Genomic DNA, 19,867 nt, shown 5'->3' on the forward strand with positions numbered 1-19,867 from the left:
ATTAATCAGATTAATATTTTATTTCAGATCTAATAGAGATATAGAATGGGGACATTGTTTACTCTCATTATTAACTTATTTTAACTAAATTTTGTGTGCATTGTTGATATAAAATCTATCAATCAATCAATTAAATAGAAAGTCAGCCATGGAGTGTTTAAACTCTTCTGTTTGAAGTTACTGAAATTAATATTTGCATTAGTAGATTATCTTTGCTAAAGCAGACCTATATTCTTATTATGTTGTATTAGTTAGGTTCCGGCTTCTGTGACAACTGTATTTATTAAGATAGTATTCCTAGACTTATTAAGGTAGGGTAGGTAGGCAGGCTGGCAGACAGACAGACATATAGATAGATAGATCGTGAGTAGGATATAAAAGCGGTGAGATACAATACTATGCCAGATTGTTTCTTTCAGAGAGAGAGAGAGAGAGAGAGAGAGATCCACAGCAGTCCAAGAATAGTTGTTTTAGTATGTTTTTATCACTTTTTGTGAAATAACTAATAGCACTAGCAATAGCAATCAGACTTACAGTATATACCGCTTCACAGTGCTTTACAGCCCTCTCTAAGCTGTCTACAATGTCAGCACGTTGCCTCCCCCAACAATCTGGGCCCTCATTTGATTGATCTCAGCAGAATGGAAGGCTGAGTCAAACTTGAGCCAATCAGGATCAAACTCCTGACAGTGAGCAATAATGCCTTCTAACCACTGTGCCACCACAGCTCTAACTAAAAAGAAGGGATATCCCTGAGAATTTTTATTAATTTCTTCTTTATCTCAAGAACCCAATTTTAAAATTCTGATTACATGAAAAAATTTAAGGATTAGAGCATAGGTTAATTACTTCATTCAGCAATGGTACCTATGATGAACTTTGCATTAAATCATGTCGAGGGTTCAGTTTAACTCTTTTCCCCCAAGCTCTGATATTTTCAATCATAGGAGCCAAACAAAACCAAGCAATTCTGTTTCAATAGACTATAGAACTACTTTGGGAAATAGAAGGATTTTTAAAATGAAATCTTTATTTCTGTATACATATACTGAAAAAAAACCCTTCAGTATGAAGTTTGCAAAGGTACAAAAATTGGAATGAAAACTCCAGATTCAGACTTTGCAAGATGAAAACAGTAGAATGAAAGGAAGATCAAAGTATCATCAATAAATAATTGCTTTTCCAATTGGGTGTCACACTGCTTTGATAAAAAATCAATTTTATATCTGCAAATAAGAGAATAACGTATGATTCATCAGAAGGTCCTTTGCTGATATTCTTACCTCTGTATAGAGGAGTTCCATCTGATGGAAAGAATGTTAGTTTTGTGGAAACACAGAGAAGATATAACTGCTATGAGTGTGCTTCTGCTATTTTACATATTTGGAAAATAACAGGGATTAAGAGTAAAAGTAGGAGTATGTTTAATTATCTCAAGGAGAAAACTTGATGACATTGAATCAATTGATGTATATTTGTCACTTCACCTTTCTCATTTTGCTACATCAAATATGGGAGATCACAGTACAAATGATTCAATTATATCCAAATGATATGATAACGTAATTATTTGGGGATGATATCTCAATCTTGTAAATGTCCCAGGATCATGCACACAACTGTTTTTAGCTGCACATGGCTGAAATACATAAAAGATTTTCCATGTTTGCCAATAAGAATACAGTCTTCAGTCATATTGTCATCTGGAGCTTTATTTGCTGAGCTATTCCTGATGGAACCCTTAGGTTTTTTATTTTAAATCTGAACCTTAAGAAAGAAAGAAACAAAATTAAACTCATGCTTTTATTCCTTAATAAAATTAGTTGTCAGCTGAAATTGAGAAGATAATTTATTTTCAATAGAGAACACTAATCCAACATTTATTTCTATCAACTAAAATTATCCAAATTATTCAGTCATGAGCTGCAATCTAAAATTTGAATATTGTACAATAGTTATATTATAATGTACACAATTTAAGAATATAGATACTGACTCAATCATATCTAATGTGGGATCCTAGGAATGGTGTCTGCCCCCACCTTCTCGATAAATATTTGAGACACGCTATGATTCCTATTCATCCTTTACTTCCTATGAAAACATGTAAATCTATTAGCAGGTTACAAACCAAAATATTCTTCCATAGACTTGAGAAATACAAAATATTCAGGATAGTGAAGGAAAGCCTTGGGCTAGCCAGATCTGCATATTAATATCTACTGAAATCTTTGCAATAGTAGTTAATTGCAGTGGCAAGTTATATGAAAGAACCATTTCTACAGTTATGGGTGAAAAGCAGCCTTGTGTCTTCTTTTGTCCTTCCATGTACACACTATTGTACAGACAGATGTACAGATTACTTGCCTGCAAAATCTGTTCTGGGCATTCAAGGGGAGGATTGGGCCAATACCCTTCATTATAGAAAAATGTTGAGAAACTACTTAAAATGATAGGGTTACAGCACTCTCTGAGCAGTTTACAATGTCAGCATATTGACCCCAACAATCCTTTTTTTATTGACCTTGGAAGGATGGAGTCAACCTTAAGCCCAGTAAGGAGTGAACTCTGTGGGCAGAGTTAGCCTGCAATACTGCATTCTAAATTCTGTGCCACCAGAATTCTTAAAATAGATTTTAATTTAATTTAATTTAATTTTAATTTAATAATATTTATATACCGCCCTTCTCCCTGAGGACTCAGGGCGGTTCACAGGGCAAAAGTCAAATACAAAGTACAAACAAAATTTTAGATTTTAACCAATGTGATATGATTTCATAACGATTCTAGGTGCCTTTTTCTACTTTTTGATCCCATCTGATTTGTGGTGTTAGTTAATGATTTCAGATTTTTTTTTAAAAAAATAATAAGTATCTTTTGGTAAATATCAGTACCATGTTAAATTATGTCTGAAAACTTTGGAATCTTACTATTTTTGAGGAGTCATGGTTGTAATAGATTTGGATTGTTGGTAAAAGAATAAGTCTGAAAAAATAGTAATATTTTTGATATAAAATTTTTTATTCAAGGGATAGGCAACTTGTCCATTTTTGAAAAGTCAATTTTATCTAAAGGTAAAGGTAAAGGTTCCCCCGCACATGTGTGCTAGTCATTTCCAACTCTAGGGGCTGGTGCTCATCTCCATTTCAAAGCCGCTTGTCCGAGGACATCTCTGTGGTCATGTGGCCGGCATGACTAGACGCCAAAGGCGCACGGAACGCTGTTACCTTCCCACCGTAGTGGTCCCTATTTTTCTACTTGCATTTTTATGTGCTTTTGAACTGCTAGGTTGGCAGAAGCTGGGACGAGTAACAGGCGCTCACTCTGTTACGCGGCACTCGGGATTTGACCCGCCAAACTGCCGACCTTCTGATCGACAGCGTCCTAACCCACTGAGCCACCGCGTCCCTTTTATCTACTAGTCAATAAATGAATATATTTTCTGTGGCATAGATTATATGATATTTTGTCACATTTGATATTCATTACTTTTTTCCCCATAGGTTTAAAAATCTGTTTGTCATTTTATTGATAAGTGATATATATTCAGTTTTCCCCATGTTTAAAAATCAATAACAATATATATATTTAAAAAGTGTTAAAAATAAAAATGAATACTTTTATGACCCAAATCTACCCAGTTATAGTGATCAGTGCCACAAAAAAGAGAGTGAGGATTGTTGTTATTTTACACCTCCCATTACTGTAATGGGCCCTGACATAACCTGACAAGCTGTCTTTTAAATAAGATTCCTCTTGTGGAAAGTAGTTATACCTTATCTCCTTGACACAAGGAGACAAACAATATTTGCCCCAATTTCATTATTGTAATTGCTTATTCTAAAGTGTGTGAAACATCAGAACTGATTGAGTAAATCTACATGAACCTCTGAGGAACAAATTTAGCAGGAAAAAGAAAGGCAAGAGAATGCCTTTTTAAACTTTTGTCTATCAGCTATTCAAGTTAAAAAAATTGAAACTTGAAAGAAAACACTGAGAATCACAGATCAGCTGCTGTGGTATTGTCATTTCTCTTTTCCCCCCTGACTTGGAAATAGGTGCATAAGCAAATATGCAGAGAAAGCCAGAGAAAGGAAATGTTATTTGTGGGATCATGTTTCCAAGAATATAAATTCAGCTCCTAGTATATTTATTTATAATTTCAAGGTATAATGTTGCCCCTGTTCAAACTTACTCTGGATGATGTATAATTAAAACTAATATAGTATCTTACAAAACAAAATAAACAAAAAAAAAGGATATTAGATTGCATTACATACCACGGTCAAAATATACATCAAATGAGCATGCCTATCTCAGAGTTGGGGGGAAAAACCATGGATGGATAGGTAGATGATGGATAGATGGATGGAGGATGAACATGTCAATCATAATCTAATCATAATAGTAAAGTTGGAAGGGACCTTGGAGGTCATCTAGTCCAAACCCCTGCTCAGGCAGGAAACCCTATACCATTTCAGACAAATGGCTGTCCAGTCTCTTCTTAAAAACTTCCAGTGTTGGAGCATTCACAACTTCTGGAGGCAGGTTGTTCAACTGGTTAATTGTTCTAACTGTCAGGAAAATTCTCCTTAGTTCTAGGTTGCTTCTCTCCTTGATTAGTTTCTATCCATTGCTTCTTGTCCTGCCTTCAGGCACTTTGGAGAATAGCTTGACTCCCTCTTCTTTGTGGCAGCCCCTGAGATATTGGAATACTGCTATCATGTCACCCCTAGTCCTTCTCTTCATTAAACTAGACATACCCAATTCCAGCAACCATTTCTTATATGTTTCAGCCTCCAGACATCTAATCATCTTTGTTGCTCTTCTCTGTATGCTTTCCAGAGTCTCAACAACTTTTTTACACCATGGTAACCAAAACTGGATGCAGTATTCCAAGTGTGGCCTTACCAAGGCATTGTAAAGTGGTATTAATAGTTCACATGATCTTGATTCTATCCCTCTGTTAATGCAGCCTAGCACTGTGTTGGCTTTTTTGGCAGTTGCAGCACACTGCTGGCTCCTATTTAAGTGATTGTCTACTAGGACTCTGAGATCCCTCTCACAGTTACTACTATTGAACAAGGTACCCCCTATACTATACCTATACATTTGGTTTTTCTTGCCTAAATATAAAACCTTACTTTTTTCATCATTGAATTTCATTTTGTTAGATAGTGCCCAGTGTTCAAGTCTGTCCAGATCCTCCTGTATCTTAAGCCTGTCTTCTGGAGTATTGGCTATTCCTGCCAGCTTGGTGTTGTCTGCAAATTTGATGAGTTCCCCATCTATCCCCTCGTCCAAATCGTTGATGAAGATTTTGAAGAGCACTGGGCCCAGAACAGCACCCTGGGGCACCCCAGTACACACTTCCCTCCATGTAGATGCAGTTCCATTGAGGACCACCAATCCCTGCTGAAGCCGCCTAGCAGTTTTACTTCCTAGTAAATTCTTGGGGCCTGCTTATATTAGAGGTTGAGCTACATTAAACTTTACACCTATGCAGCTCAAGGTTGAACTGTTGAGTTTTTCGTGTTCTCTGAGTGTGATATTTTTTCTTTAGACATTTCATCCCAGCTGGATAATATAATCAGTGAGAGGGAGAGTGGAATTTGTTGGTTATTCTTATATAATATAACTTCCCTTTGCAGTCAAGGTACGGGTTCTTCCCTGACTGTTTATCTGGTGATGTTTCCTCTTTGTTAGTTTTTTTAATTAAAAGTTTTAAGTACAGTAGTAAAAAGATAATGCAAGTGAAAAAGAAAAGTAGGAAGATAGTATAAAAGATGAAAAAGGCAAAGAAAGTAAGTTTAGAAAGAAAAAAGAAAAGAAAATCTAAACAATTCCCACTCCTATCATAACAAATATAAACAATCTCACAATTTCTTTACCTCCTGTTAATTAATGGGTATAACTTAATGGGTATAACTTGTCCCATAACTTAACTTTCAACTATAGGTGAGACAAATAATCAACGTTTTTTCCAATGCAAGCATCAGCAAAAAGTCCCAAGCAGGACCCTAAAATAATGACATTAGTTAATAAATATAAAACTCATCATTCCATATCTCAAGTCTTAACTGTAAGCAAATCCAATACACAAAACATCCCAAAAATGATTCTCAAAAGGCAACTAGACTTTTTTTTCCATTTTTTAAAAATAAGACACATTTTATTGAATATACAATTAAAAACAAAAGTGGATATGTTACAACTTCCCTGGCTTCAACATTGCTATTAGTGTTACCTTACAGAAAGAAAGAAAGAAAGAAAGAAAGAAAGAAAGAAAGAAGAAAGAAAGAAAGAAAGAAAGAAAGAAAGAAAGAAAGAAGAAAGAGAATTTTTCTACATTGTAACAAAATGTGCATATAACATCTATGAGTTTTCTAGTGAACATTCTTTCATTCGTCTACATTGTGATAAAGTATCTTTCAATTCTATCCTGTAAAAGGTTTCTAGACCCGTACCAATCGGGTTTCAGGCCCGGGTACAGCACGGAGACGGCATTGGTCGCTCTGGTGAATGATCTCTGGAGGGCTCGGGACAGGGGACATTCCTCTGTCCTAGTCCTATTAGACCTCTCAGCGGCGTTCGATACCATCGACCATGGTATCCTGCTGCGGCGTCTCAGGGGATTGGGAGTGGGAGGCACAGTTTTGCAGTGGTTCTCCTCCTATCTCCTGGGACGTTCGCAGTCGGTGTTGGCAGGGGGGCAGAGGTCGACCTCAAGGTCTCTCGTTTGTGGAGTTCCTCAGGGGTCGGTCCTCTCGCCTCTCCTGTTCAACATCTACATCAAACCGCTGGGTGAGATCATTTGTGGTTTTGGAGTTGGGTATCATCAGTATGCCGATGATACCCAGCTTTTTATTTCAACCCCAAACCACCCCAGTGATGCCCTCGACGTGATGTCCCGTTGCCTGGAGGCGGTTCGGGTCTGGATGGGGAGGAACAGACTTCAACTCAACCCCGACAAGACTGAGTGGCTGTGCATACCGGCTTCCCGGGATACTCAGAATATTCCATCTCTTTCCATGGGGGGTGAACTATTACCCCCCGTAGATAGGGCTCACAACTTGGGGGTCCTCCTAGATTCACGGATTACTTTGGAAGATCACATGGTGGCCATGACTAGGGGGGCCTTCGCCCAGGTTCGCCTGGTCCGCCAGTTGCGGCCCTATCTAGACCGGGATGCCCTATGTACGGTCACTCATGCGCTCGTGACCTCTCGCCTGGACTACTGCAGCGCTCTCTACATGGGGCTGCCCTTGAGGACCACTCGGAGGCTCCAACTGGTACAGAATGCAGCCGTGAGAGTTGTGTTGGGAGTTTCCCGATACTCCCATGTTACACCTCTGCTCCGTGAGCTGCATTGGTTACCAGTTGTCTTCCGGGTGAGATTCAAGGTTTTGGTAATGGTGTTTAAGGCCCTACATGGCACGGGTCCGGAGTACCTTAGGGAGCACCTGCTGCCGGCATCAACTTCCCTCCGCCCTGTGCGCTCCCACAGAGAGGGCCTCCTCAGGGTGCTACTGATCAGAGAATGTCGATTGGTGGCCCCCAGGGGGAGGTCCTTCTCTGTGGGCGCCCCGGAGCTATGGAATCGGTTGCTGGTTGAGCTCCGGATGGCGCCCGACCTTCGCTCCTTCCGTCGCGATCTGAAGACACATTTATTTGAACAAGCCGGCTTGGCCTGATGGGGGACGGGTTGGGTTTTTATTGTCACTTTTAATATATGTATTTACTGTTTTTACCTTGGGCATATGTTTAATTCTTTTTAACTTTTGTAATTTTGTATTTTTATATGTCTGCCCTGTTCACCGCCCTGAGTCCTTCGGGAGAAGGGCGGTATATAAATAAAATTATTATTAATAATAATAACTAATCAGTCGGTATTCATCCCAGCATTCCTCCTTAACTCTAGCCATTTGTACACATTGTTCCAAATTTCATAATAGTCCATTTCGGTTTTGTTTTTGATCTCTAATGTTAGCCTATCCATTTCAGCGCAGGATAGGATTTTGCTTATTAATTCTTCTTCAGTAGGGGTTTCTTTTCTTTTCCCTTTTTGAGCATAAGCCAATCTTGCTGCAGTAAAAATGTCCAGAACTAAATATAAAAATCCTTTGTTGAATTTATTGTTAATAATCCTTAGTAGGAAGGTTTCAGGTTTTAGTTCAATTTTTTGTGATGTTATCTCTTCAAGCCAATTTTTTATCAGGTGCCAAAAATTTTGAACTTTTAGACATTCTTCCCACATGTGATAAGAGCCTTGGTGGAGCAGTGGGCTAATGCCTCCTTAAGTAACACCAGCTGCCTGCAATTAGTGCAGGTTCGCATCCCACCAGGCTCAAGGTTGACTCAGCCTTCCATCTTTCCGAGGTAGGTAAAATGAGGACCCAGATTGTTGGGGGCAATAAGCTGACTTTGTAATAATGCCGCTTGGGGTGTGTGTGAAAGCCCTAACAAGCAGGCATATACATAGAATGAAGGCTACTGCTAAGCTTGTAAGCTGCCCTGAGTCTTTGGAGAAGGGCGGGATATAAATGTAATAATAATAAAAAAATAATAGGCCCCTGGTAACTTTCTACATTTCTAGCATGTCAGTGAGGGTTTTTTTTATCCATTTTTGCTAGCCTCGTGGGGGGAAGGTGCCACCTATAAAACATCTTGTATAAATTTTAGTATTTTTGTTGAAAATGTTTTATTTTTCATCCAAGAAACTTCTTCAAGTCTGAAGAAACATTTTCTAGAAAAAACTAAGAAAGCCCAGTTATCTTTTGAGAAGCATCTTTGGGACAATCATGGCCTGGATGATTGAGAATCTCCATAGACAATATGCAACATCTTTTCCAATCCAGGTATCAGCAAATCCAAAAAGAACCACCCAAAGTAACAGCATCCAGCTTGGTCTAGTGGTTAAGGCTCCATGCTAGAAAACAGGGTACTGTGAGTTCTAGTTCTGTCTTAGGCATGAAAGTTGGATGAATGACACTCTCACCCAGCTCAATTCATCTCACAGAGTTGTTTTTTGGGGAAAATAGGAGGAAGAAGGAGTATTAGGTATGTTCCTTGCCTTGAGTTATTTATAAAAAATAATAAAGATGGGAAATAAATAAATGGGTCCCAATTTTAATCCTGACCATATAAGCCAACTTTAAATTCCTTCCTTGTGCATGAAACAATCTTGTTCTTTAATCCAGTCAGATGATTATTGACCAGTTAAATGGTTTTCAAAAGAAGCCTCTTTTGTAAGTCCAGTAAGGAGAAATTATTCTAATTATTCTCTGGAATTGGCATTTTAATTTTTCTTAATTTTAAAATCAATGTGGGGTGCTCAGTTACATATTGCAACATGGTTTGGTATTACACAGGCACCAGTGGATCAGATGAAAATCAGTCAAGCGGATGTGAAGACTGTACTGCAGAGTTCTGCTCCCTTCAGTAATTGTAATGTTGCAAAGCATTCCTTGAGTCGGTTAATAGATTTTCCTCAGTTCCTCTGTGCTAGGAGAAAATTTCCTCATTAAGGAGAATTTATTCCATTTCCTTTTATCATTTATTATTCAAGACGAAATGTGAGTGGATGGAGTTTCAGAGAAGGTAGGGTAGAATTTTAAACAAAACAAAACAACGCCTTGCAGCAATAAAGATCTGTCCTCAAAAATGAAAAGAGAAGGAGGCTGTGAGTGTAAAGGGAATAAATAGTCTGCATTGTTTATAAAGAGGAAAACACAGGAGGATTCTTTTTTGTTAGAGAATAAGCAGCACCAGCTAACCACTAAACAGTTAATGCAGTGTGTAAAATGGTTAATTGTCTCACTTAAGGGCACCTTTTTTTAGCCTAAACTTCAAACTGTCCTGTTGGGTAAGCAAATATAGAAAACAAAATGATGCAGAGCATATTGATCACTGCCTCTTAGCATTATAAACGTTTCAATTAGTTACAAAATGGAAAAGTGAATTTAGCCTTATTAAGACAGTGACAGGGTGAACATACCTGCATGTTTATAAAGATGTAGAGAGCATATTGCCTCGTAAAATGTGTGTGCTCATGTTATGCCAATTGAATTCCAAGTTTGGTCAGGTTGATCCATCTGCATCACAGAACAATATTTAGGCAGTACACAGCACTTGCCTGCTCCAAGCAAATAATTTCCAGTTAAGTCTGTGGTATCTTCAACAATGAAAAGGACATGTGATCCGAAAACCCACTGCCTGAAACTTTGAAGAGCTTTTAGATTGCTTCTCAAACATCTGTTTCACTCTAATTTGGACTCTGGCATTGTATTAAAACAAAAGAAATACAATTGAAAAATATCTACTGTGGCAATGAGCTTTTCCCACACCTTGTTCCATTCTTTGGCACTTCTCAGAATGACCAGGGGTCATACGGTATCAGATCTGATGCTAGATAATTGTAAACTAAGGCTTGTGAGGTTTACTTTTTAATTAAAATTAAAGGATTCACCAATTGAAGTCTGGTGCAAAAGGGATATACTTAAAATTACACTTAAACTTTTGAGGCCGGGGATTTACTTTGTGTATCAAATCTAAGTAGAAGTTATAATCCTCAGTAAGCAGACTTTCAAAATAATTGGGAGCAGTGGGGTTGCAATTTCGTTGCTCCTACTATTAAACAATGAAGCACCAAAACGTATTTGTGTTTAGAATGTTAATTTCTGATCTTTATGTGTTCCTATTACACCATATGTAGTTCATTGTTCTAATTTAGTTTTAGTTGTGAATATTTAGCCATCTATTTAACCAAAATAGGGTTTGGAAGTGGGAGGTGTAGCCTGTTGCTCACAGTTGGTTGATTGGAGCAGCCTAGAAATCCTATGAGTAAGTAAGTACATAGATACATTAAAAATTCTTTAATGCTGACCTCAATCAAACTTTCCAGTGTACTTAATTCTATCATTTTCCAATCCTCAATAGAGGGCATTCTGAGGTAGATGGAGCTGTGATATGACTGTGCAGAAAGTTGCTTGTGTCCCACATACAGTAATTCTGATATTTGTCAACAATGATGTCAAATTAGAAACTAAGTCCACAATTGAGCCCAACATTTTTGTGGCTAAGTGAGACAGTTGTTACAGTAAGTGATTTTTGCCCCATTTTACAATCTTTCTTGCCACAGTTGTTAAGTTAGCAACATGGTTGTTAAGTGAATCTAGCTTCCCAATTGAATTTACTTGTCAGATGGTTGCAAAAGATAATCACATGACCCCGGGACACTGCAATCATGATAAATATGAACCAGTTGGCAAGCATCTGAATTTTAATCAGACGACCATGTGGATGCTGCCACAGTTGTAAATGTGAAAAATGGTCATAAATAACTTTCTTCAGTGCTGTTATAATTTTGAACAGTCACTAAATGAATGGTTGTAAGTTGAAGATTATCTACACTTGGGTCATAATATTGGACACAAGTATGGAAGACATGATTAGTATTGGGATATCACAATATGCATTTCATTACAGGTATATGTCTGTGGAGATTTTCAATCATCTAGGTCAGGGGTGTCAAACTGCCAGCCCATGGGCTGGACACGTCATGTGGAAGCCGCGCCCACCCCATTGCCAGCAATGGCAAAACCGTCCCGATACGTTGTGCATCATCACGTGACATCGCGAGTTTGACATGCCTGATCTAGGTCATGGTTGTCCCAAAGGTGTTTCCCCCCCCTCAAAGGCAGCTGGATTTTGTTTTTCCTTGAAGATGTTTTACTTCTCATCCAAGTCAGAACTGAAAAAGAAGTGAAGCATCTTCAAGGAAAAACAAAGTCCAGTTGCCTTTTGAAAAAATAAGCACCTTTGGGACATTCATTACAGGTAGTGTGTGCAGGTAGTGTATAGTAAATGAAAATTCTCTTACATGGAAAGTGCTTTATTCTTGAGAATGTTTTTGAGGCAGCAAAAAGACAGGAGCACAAGCCCATGTGTCCAGAGACCATACTTACTGTATATCAAAGTTAAGCAATGCATCATAATGAACTGTGAACTTGCCTTAAGAGCTAGTGGTGACCAATTGATATATTGTTTTGTTTTTTATTTTATTCATTTGCAAATTGTCATTCTATCTTACTTATAATATAAAGCCACCCAGAGTCACCTTGTAGCAGAGATGGGCAGTGTAAAAAAAATTAATAAATACTACTACTAGTAGTAGTACTGATGATGATGATGATGTAAGTTTTTAAATTATACTTTAGTGATCAACACTTGGGGAATTGAACTTCAAATAGTATATTTGAATCAGTATCCAGTTCCAATCAGTATATGCATCAATTGTTTTCATTAGGCACACATTCTTACTAAAATACAGAAAACAGTGACAGGGAGGGGAGGATAATTCTAAGCATGTTACTTTGCATTATCTGAATTGTCTGAATTAAGTGAGACTTTCTTAGAAGTATGGGTGAGATACTTTACCTAGTTTACTAGTGCAAAAATGACTTGCACTTCCTTCACACCAAAGAAAAGACAATAGTCTGGTTTTTGTTGTCACCTTTTCCTCCAGGGTCATCTTGTAATCCCTGCATGGTTTTATTTTCATGCTTCTACTCCTGCTTACGCCACTTACAAATTGTTTTATGCATTACAAAACATCTACAACTTTATAAAGGAAGTCATTTTTCTTTATCGTATGTGTAGGGAAATCTTACCAAAGGCTTTCACAAGCTTTTCAAGCTCCTTACCATAGATCTAAAGGAGAAACAAATTGTAAGTGGTGAAGCCTATTTATTTGAAAGTTAAATTTCTAAGCAAGGACCTTCTTAACAAGATGTACAAGAAGCAAAAGAGCTCAAAATCTATGCAAGCTTTGTTCTCTTTTTCTTTTGTTAAAATGTAGCTCCAAAACAAAGCAAAGTGAAGCAAAACAGCAGATAAACAGAGAACAATTCTCAATTTCTGATATTTGAAGACTCTTCTCTAGTTTTTCTTTGATATCTTTGAGGCCAAACAAATCAAGTTTTAATATTTCATGTAAACATTGTTTGCAGCCCATCTCAACTCCCCCCCCAAAACCTGATTTCCTTTCCCTGGATGTGCTTCTGTGGTTGATATTTTTCTTAAGATGTGGAACTCAGAAGTTGACAATGAATTTCAGTGTACCTTGTCTAATAGAAAAGAGCAGGAGAAGTCTGGGAAATGATGCTATTGTGAATGAAACCAAGACTACATGATTTTTTTTAGCAGCCTTGTCTCATTGTTTGCTCAAATTCAGATTGTCTTCCATTACTTGGATCAGATCACAGGTAGCGCTGTCAAGGAAATTCTCTCTCATGGTTATGATTTCTTGTACCCTATGACTCCCTCACTAAACTTTCCTACTGGTATCTAGCCTGAGCCCTGACATTTTTTGGCTGAAGTCCTAAACTGGCGGACCCTACTTAGCTTCTGATGTGAGATGAGACTAGAGTTATATTATCTGCTATACCTGCTAAGAACATTTATAAAATACTGAGTAGCACAGGCTTCAGAGCAAAATGCTGCCATATTCTACTGAAGATTTTCTTTCATGGTAACATAGATCCATTAACTAGAACTCATTGAGAACACTTCCTTAACCAGCTCTTGATCCAGAATTTATTTCTTAAATGTATACTTTACTGTCTTGTCTATAAGGATATCAAGAAAAGCTTTATAGTAAATCATGAACTCATGCCCATGATTTACTATATTAGTAAATCTAAATTGATTTATATACGCATGTGATCTGCATGATTTATTCCTAATATATTTCTCTGGCTTCCAGTAATCAATGAATTGTTAATTGCAGACATAATGCTTAATAGTTAGTTCTAAAATAATGCCTCATTTATAGTTTCTCTATATTTTTTTTGAGGATAGAAACAGAAAGTATCTGTCTACAACATTATTCTTACACTTTATCTGTTCTACAAGACTTCTTAAAAATTATAAACAGTGTCTTTAAAAACACACCTGCAAATTCTTTCATCACCCTAAAACTGCTATTTTACTTTTCCAGTCGTTTCACAATGGAACAGCTGTGCATACTTAAAGTTGGTAACTTAAAATGACAATTTAAGTCTAGCAATTATTTCAGGCAGAAAGTATGAGAAGGTGGAAACCTTGATGGGCGCAATATTATTAAAGAAATAATTTCAGAGGTTTTCATATAATAAACTGATGTGATTATCATACAGTATTAATATGTTGATGAATATACAGATTGTCCTTATATTGCGGGTAAAAGTTGCTGGTGGAAAGAGAACTTGTGAGAGAAGAACAGGATTTTAACAACCAGGAGATGGGAATGAGGGTGGGTTATATAAAACTGGACGCACATAATGATATTTTAGAGAAAACTGCTATGTATTGTTTAGGATTAGGTAAAAAAATAAGTATAAACAAATATAAAATATGTTTTAATACTGCAATAGATTTAATAAACTCAGATAGAATAAATCGATTAGGAATATTTAAGAGATTAGGTATGAGATAACTATTGGGTACATCTACCATTTCTGCTTTTATTTTAAGAATACAAACTGAATTGTGTAGTGTATAATGTTTAATGTTTTATGATGCTTTTTAAAGCATTGTCTTGATTAATAAATTATTAAAATGATAGTAAATATAATCTCTGCATTTTTGGAATTAAAGAGTATAATATAACAGTGGAAGAATTCCTTCCAGAATTGCTTACTTGTGAAAGATACCCAAGGAAGTAGTTTTGAATCTCTTGACAAGCTACATGTCAGACTTGACCTCAGAGAAAACTGTTTATATCCCAGATAATTGGGTTAGCAGCCAATTATTGTTCTGGATCACATACTTTCTCCAAGGAAAAAGCAATATTTTAAGCACTCAGCAGCTTAAGAGAGTGTATTGGATTTATTAATAAGGAAAGATTTGAGTTTGGTTCCCCTCCCCCATTTTTTCTGCTTTTCACTTTATTCCATGTACATTTCATCCTCTCCTGAGGCTGAAAAATATAGGAGCAGAACATGAAACCTGTATCCATTATGCATTCTTTTTTATGTTTTATGTTGATTACAGTGACACTGTTCCAGAAGAAAGCCTGAGGAGAGCCAAGCAGATCGGCTTCTCAGATAAGCAGATTGGGAAATGTCTGGGACTGAGTGAAACTCAGAGCAGGGAACTGAGAATCAAGAAGAACATAATCCCTTGGGTGAAACAGGTATAAATGCATATCCATTAGCTGCTACTATTATTGCTATTTTGCTGTAAACACTGAAGATATAACGCCAACTAGAAGTATGTACATTTGATAATCATTGACATTGTTAACTTTTCATCTCTCAAGAACAGTGTTCCTATTTACAAGAACCTGATTGCACAGGGTGTACCCATATTGCAAAATTGCCCTGTTGCGAGAATAGGCCATCAACAATTTCTGGAGAGGAGAAATGGAAGATTACATCCTCTACTCATCTCCAGCATATTGAATGCAACCTCTAGCACAGAGGTCCCAACCCCTGGACCATGGCCCACTACTGGGCTTCACAAACGGGCCACATGAGTGGTGGGCCAGCATGCATTCACACAAGCAGCAGGCCAGTGGACTTGCATAAGTGGCGGGCCAGTGAACCTGTATGCACAGCTCAACTTGTGGCATTTCCTATCTGTTGCTATCTTCCCAATTCTGGCTTTGTTCTTAAGCCTTGATCCTGTGTAGCCAGAATTAACACCTCTGTCTCTTTCTTCAAGTTTCCTGCTGTTAGCCATTGCCAGGTCTTCTTATTATCTGCATTGGCTGCTGTGGTGTGTGTGTGTGTGTGTGTGTGTGTGTGTGTGTGTGTGTGTGTGTGTGTACTGGCCCTGTAATACCTTGCTTGGCTATGTCTCTTTTCTTCATTTGATCTTTCTTGTAGGCCAGTTTGGTCTATCCAATGTTCAGTAAGTCTTCGGCATATATTAGCTTCAGTGCACCACAGATATATTTCTGAATTTTTTCTTCTTCAATTGTCTGGTGTAGTTGCAACATTCCTTGCACATCTATGGTTTGTCAACATTGCTGCATGGATGAAGCCCATGACTTTTTTTGTCATTATTTTTCTGGTCTTCCTAACCAGGGCTTTTAGTTCTGTTTTGGTCACACATTTGTCCAGTCCAAATTCCATTGAAATATCTTGGCTGCATATATGGACACTGTTGAGTAGCAATTCTGTTTCAAATGGTGATTTTCCATAAAACTTCAAATTGTTCATGTAAAAGGAGATGGAATAGCCTGGCAGAGGTTTTTGATATTTGATGGCCATGGTCTGATTTGTTCAGTATTGTTGACAAATGAATCAGTACAGTACAGTATCAGTCTTCTTGAAGGATTCCTTTCTTGATATTAACCTCTCCCAGTGACTACTCACCCACTCCGTGTCTTCCGTTGTGCCATCAATCTTTACACAAAGCTTCTGTGCAAACTTTTTACTGACTCCTGTTAGTTCTAGGCACTTGATTATTCAGTCAAATGGCAGGGAGTCAAATGCCTTCCTGTAATCAATCCAAGCTACATTCAAATTTGTCTTCCTATTATTATTACTACTACATAAAAAATGTGAAATCACAGCTACTAGTTCTTCAGATGATGTGGCCTTCATACACATCAAGGTCTCCCTAACACCTAGGATGTTGTAATGTATTGGTGTAGTATATGTGCAGATCCAAGAAATGTGGCTTTTGGCATTGATAGATGGGAATTTTCTCAATGTGAATATTTTCCAAGTGCCCTCCAAGATTTGTTGTTGTTGTTACCTTTTTATTTCCCTGAGCTATTTACTGGATTTTTAAAAAAAATAAATCTACTAATTAAAATGCTTGCTTTTTTTCTAAATGTCCCAGAAAAATGTAGTGATCAGTTCTTGTAGTACTTTTTCATTTAGGTTGCAAATTGAAGCTAATTCCTGCTTCAATTTTTCTGACTTTTTTCTTGCCATATAAAGTTCTGATTCCTCTTCTTCTTCTTCTTTTAATAAGGTTCCAATTTCATCATTGGCTACTTCTACCACAAGAAACTGTTTCACTTCAAAATTCCCTGATTAGTCAGATCCAGTCCATGTTTTTATAATTAGTTTTCTTTAGAATTAACAATGATTCATTGACATGCTAACTTGTGATTTCACTAAATTTGTTTGTCTAGAAACATTTAGGCTGAGAGAGAGAGAGAAGAGGTAAAGTGGTAGGTCTATATCCTATAAAAGACATGACCCCCAAAGCCAGTTAATAGAAACATTCTGTCATGGAATGTCCTGACTTTGATATATGCTAGGATATCAAGTGTTCCAGAAGCAGTCTGACTTCACTTCTGACTTTTGAAAGGCTTGTTCTGAAAGTTCTTGTAAAAATCTACCATTGCTGAAACATTCAGGGCTCATTTTGAAGTCGGGCCACTTTTGGTGTACTTGGAATAGCCTGTTTTGAGTTCTGAATGACATGGTGAAAACGTTTCACATCTATCCAGCAAGTTAGCTTCCTGGCTGACTTTGTTCAGTGCTACAAGCCAAGCAGGGTCTGGCCTGCTTTCTAGTGGATATGAGACAGTTAAGGGCTGTTGGCTAATCTGGGAAGTTAAAAAAAACACCCTGGGAAGGAGGAAATGGCAAACAACTTCCATACTGTTGCCAAGAAAACTGTATGAGTACATCTGTTCAATGTGCTTGAGGGAAACTTTACATTTACCCAGCAGGTCTAGCCTTTATTTTCAGCAACAGAAGTCTCTCCTAGATAATGACTTCACTGATTCAAATTGGAAATAGGTAAAATAATGCATGACTGGAAATAGCTGAAGCATCCCAAGTAGGTGTTCTGTGATTTAACAACTGATCTATTTCTTTTTAAATCAGCCTTCAGTCTTGGGCACACCGAGCAGTACATAGTCATAAATGGTCATCTGGCTTGCTATACAATAAAACCAATACAACTCAGTGTTTTGAACACTACATTTGTTAGCCTTAGAAGCCAAACATGTGATCTATAGGATTTGCATCCTCTCACTTCTTGTCACCAAGCGATTTTTCCAAGATAGCCAGCTGTCTCTCTACATTGTTTAATATCCGAGCATCAGTCTATTTCAACAGAGATCGTTTCACATTCAATCATGCATATTCTTTGTCAAAATAAAAAATAACATTAAATAATTTTCACTTAATGAAAGGTAGATCTGCTTTTCCACCTTATTCTGAACTGAGCCATTTCCTCTGTTTTGGTTTTAAGCAGTGAAGTAAAAAAGATGATCCATTTTTCTTTGTGACCATAATATGTGTAACTCCATTTACCTATCATTCTGTAGAACAGTATTTTAAGTGTTCCATCATTACAGGTTCATTCAGAATTTATTATGGTTGTGTAATATGTTTCTCAGCTATTTGTGACAGTCCCACAGTTGCTTTCAAATGTGTTCATATTGCTGTTCAGTTAAGGGATACTGAAATGGATGTTTTATGTGCTTTTCTCCTTCTTTTTAAGAGATTATTGACTTCTCTTGAAGTTATTGGTGAATCCATGTTCACCTAAAAGCTTGTCCAAATACTGTCCCCTTTCTTGCTTCACTTCCATTACATTCTGGTCCCATTAAGGCAAGCATGGAAATTTTTGTAGTGCTCTGGCTTTGCAGCATTGGTGAATGTAAAGTGTTCCTTGAATGACAAGCATCAATTTATCTTTTGACAAGTCTCTCTGTCTCTCTGTGGTGTGTGTGTGTGGAGAGAGGAACCAAAAGATAATTAAAAAGGAAATCTATAGAGTCAGAACAAGATATTTTTTACTACAGGGTCAGATTGTGTTCTATGCTCTAATTCAGAAAGATATATATAAAGGGTCAAAAGTTACAGAAGTGATATGGATACATGAAAAACAAGCTGCAATTGCAGCTAATCATGGCATAGGTTTAATGTTAAAACCACATTTATTGCTGAGCATTAGCTTTGCTCACCTTACCTGAGAGCAAACCCCATTGAATAAAATGGGACTCCCTTTTGAGAAATCAGGAATGTATTTATCCACATTTGGCAAAAAGGTAGTTTATTAGGTTAAGTCTGCACACAGCAGAACCATGTAGACTTTTGAAACTTCTAATCCAGATATCAAGAAAAGAATTTGAAAGTTCCCTCCATAACTATTAAGCATGACACTACCATTTGAGAATCGGGGGGGGGGTTCTATTGCCTGAAATGTATTAAATAAATAAAGCAGAAGGATGACGGATGGTTAATCTTACACATTTTTATGCAGAAAAACAATCTAGGATTTCTTTTAGTTTTGATTTAAAATGAGAGCAGTGTTACTGTGTGGAGGAGGACCAACCAACCACATTCCAGGTTTATGGTTCACTCTTCATCCACATTAGACAATAAATTTGACGGATTCCTCTAGTTTTATTCTTTGAAGACTCTTTGTTCTTGGCCAAACCTCGGTGGTCTCCAAAGCCTCTTGTGCATACATATTATTGTATGTAGGCATCAACAAGGAGGCAATGAATTTCAGTTAGTGCTTAAGTTGAAATTATTAAGTTAAAATAACATTTGACTGATGGTTGTTTGTATTGTGTCAGTAAGTACCTGAAAAGAAAGGTAACACAAACAAACACTCTCTCTCTCTCTCTCTCTCTCTCTCTCTCTCTCTCTCTCTCTCTCTCTCTCTCTCTCTCTCTCTCTCTCTCTCTAGAGAGAGAGAGAGAGAGAGAGAGAGAGAGAGAGAGAGAGAGAGAGAAACAGGACAAGCAAGGAATGATACTGCATGAGCCTGACAAATAGTTCTTTTCATACTGACAAGTCTCCCCTCTTTTACAGATAGATACGCTGGCAGGAGAATATCCTGCTGTAACTAATTACCTCTATGTCACTTACAATGGTCAGGTAAGTGCTATCATTTACTAAGT

General features: G+C 37.4%; 1 protein-coding gene across 1 annotated transcript in view; it reads left to right on the forward strand.

Annotated features, from left to right (window-relative positions):
• CPS1 (carbamoyl-phosphate synthase 1) overlaps window positions 1-19,867 on the forward strand; it is a gene marked incomplete at its 3' end in the record, with an annotated part of 181,118 nt that overhangs the window by 98,464 nt on the left and 62,787 nt on the right. Inside the window, exons 22-23 of the mRNA XM_081313498.1 lie at window positions 15,034-15,175; window positions 19,779-19,844. Of these exons, the coding sequence (XP_081169624.1) occupies window positions 15,034-15,175; window positions 19,779-19,844 (208 nt within the window). The remainder of the gene's footprint in view (window positions 1-15,033; window positions 15,176-19,778; window positions 19,845-19,867) is intronic.

The sequence above is a fragment of the Vipera berus genome (genome assembly GCF_964194415.1).
Source record: "Vipera berus genome assembly, chromosome: 1".
In the NCBI taxonomy this organism is placed as follows: domain Eukaryota; kingdom Metazoa; phylum Chordata; class Lepidosauria; order Squamata; family Viperidae; genus Vipera; species Vipera berus.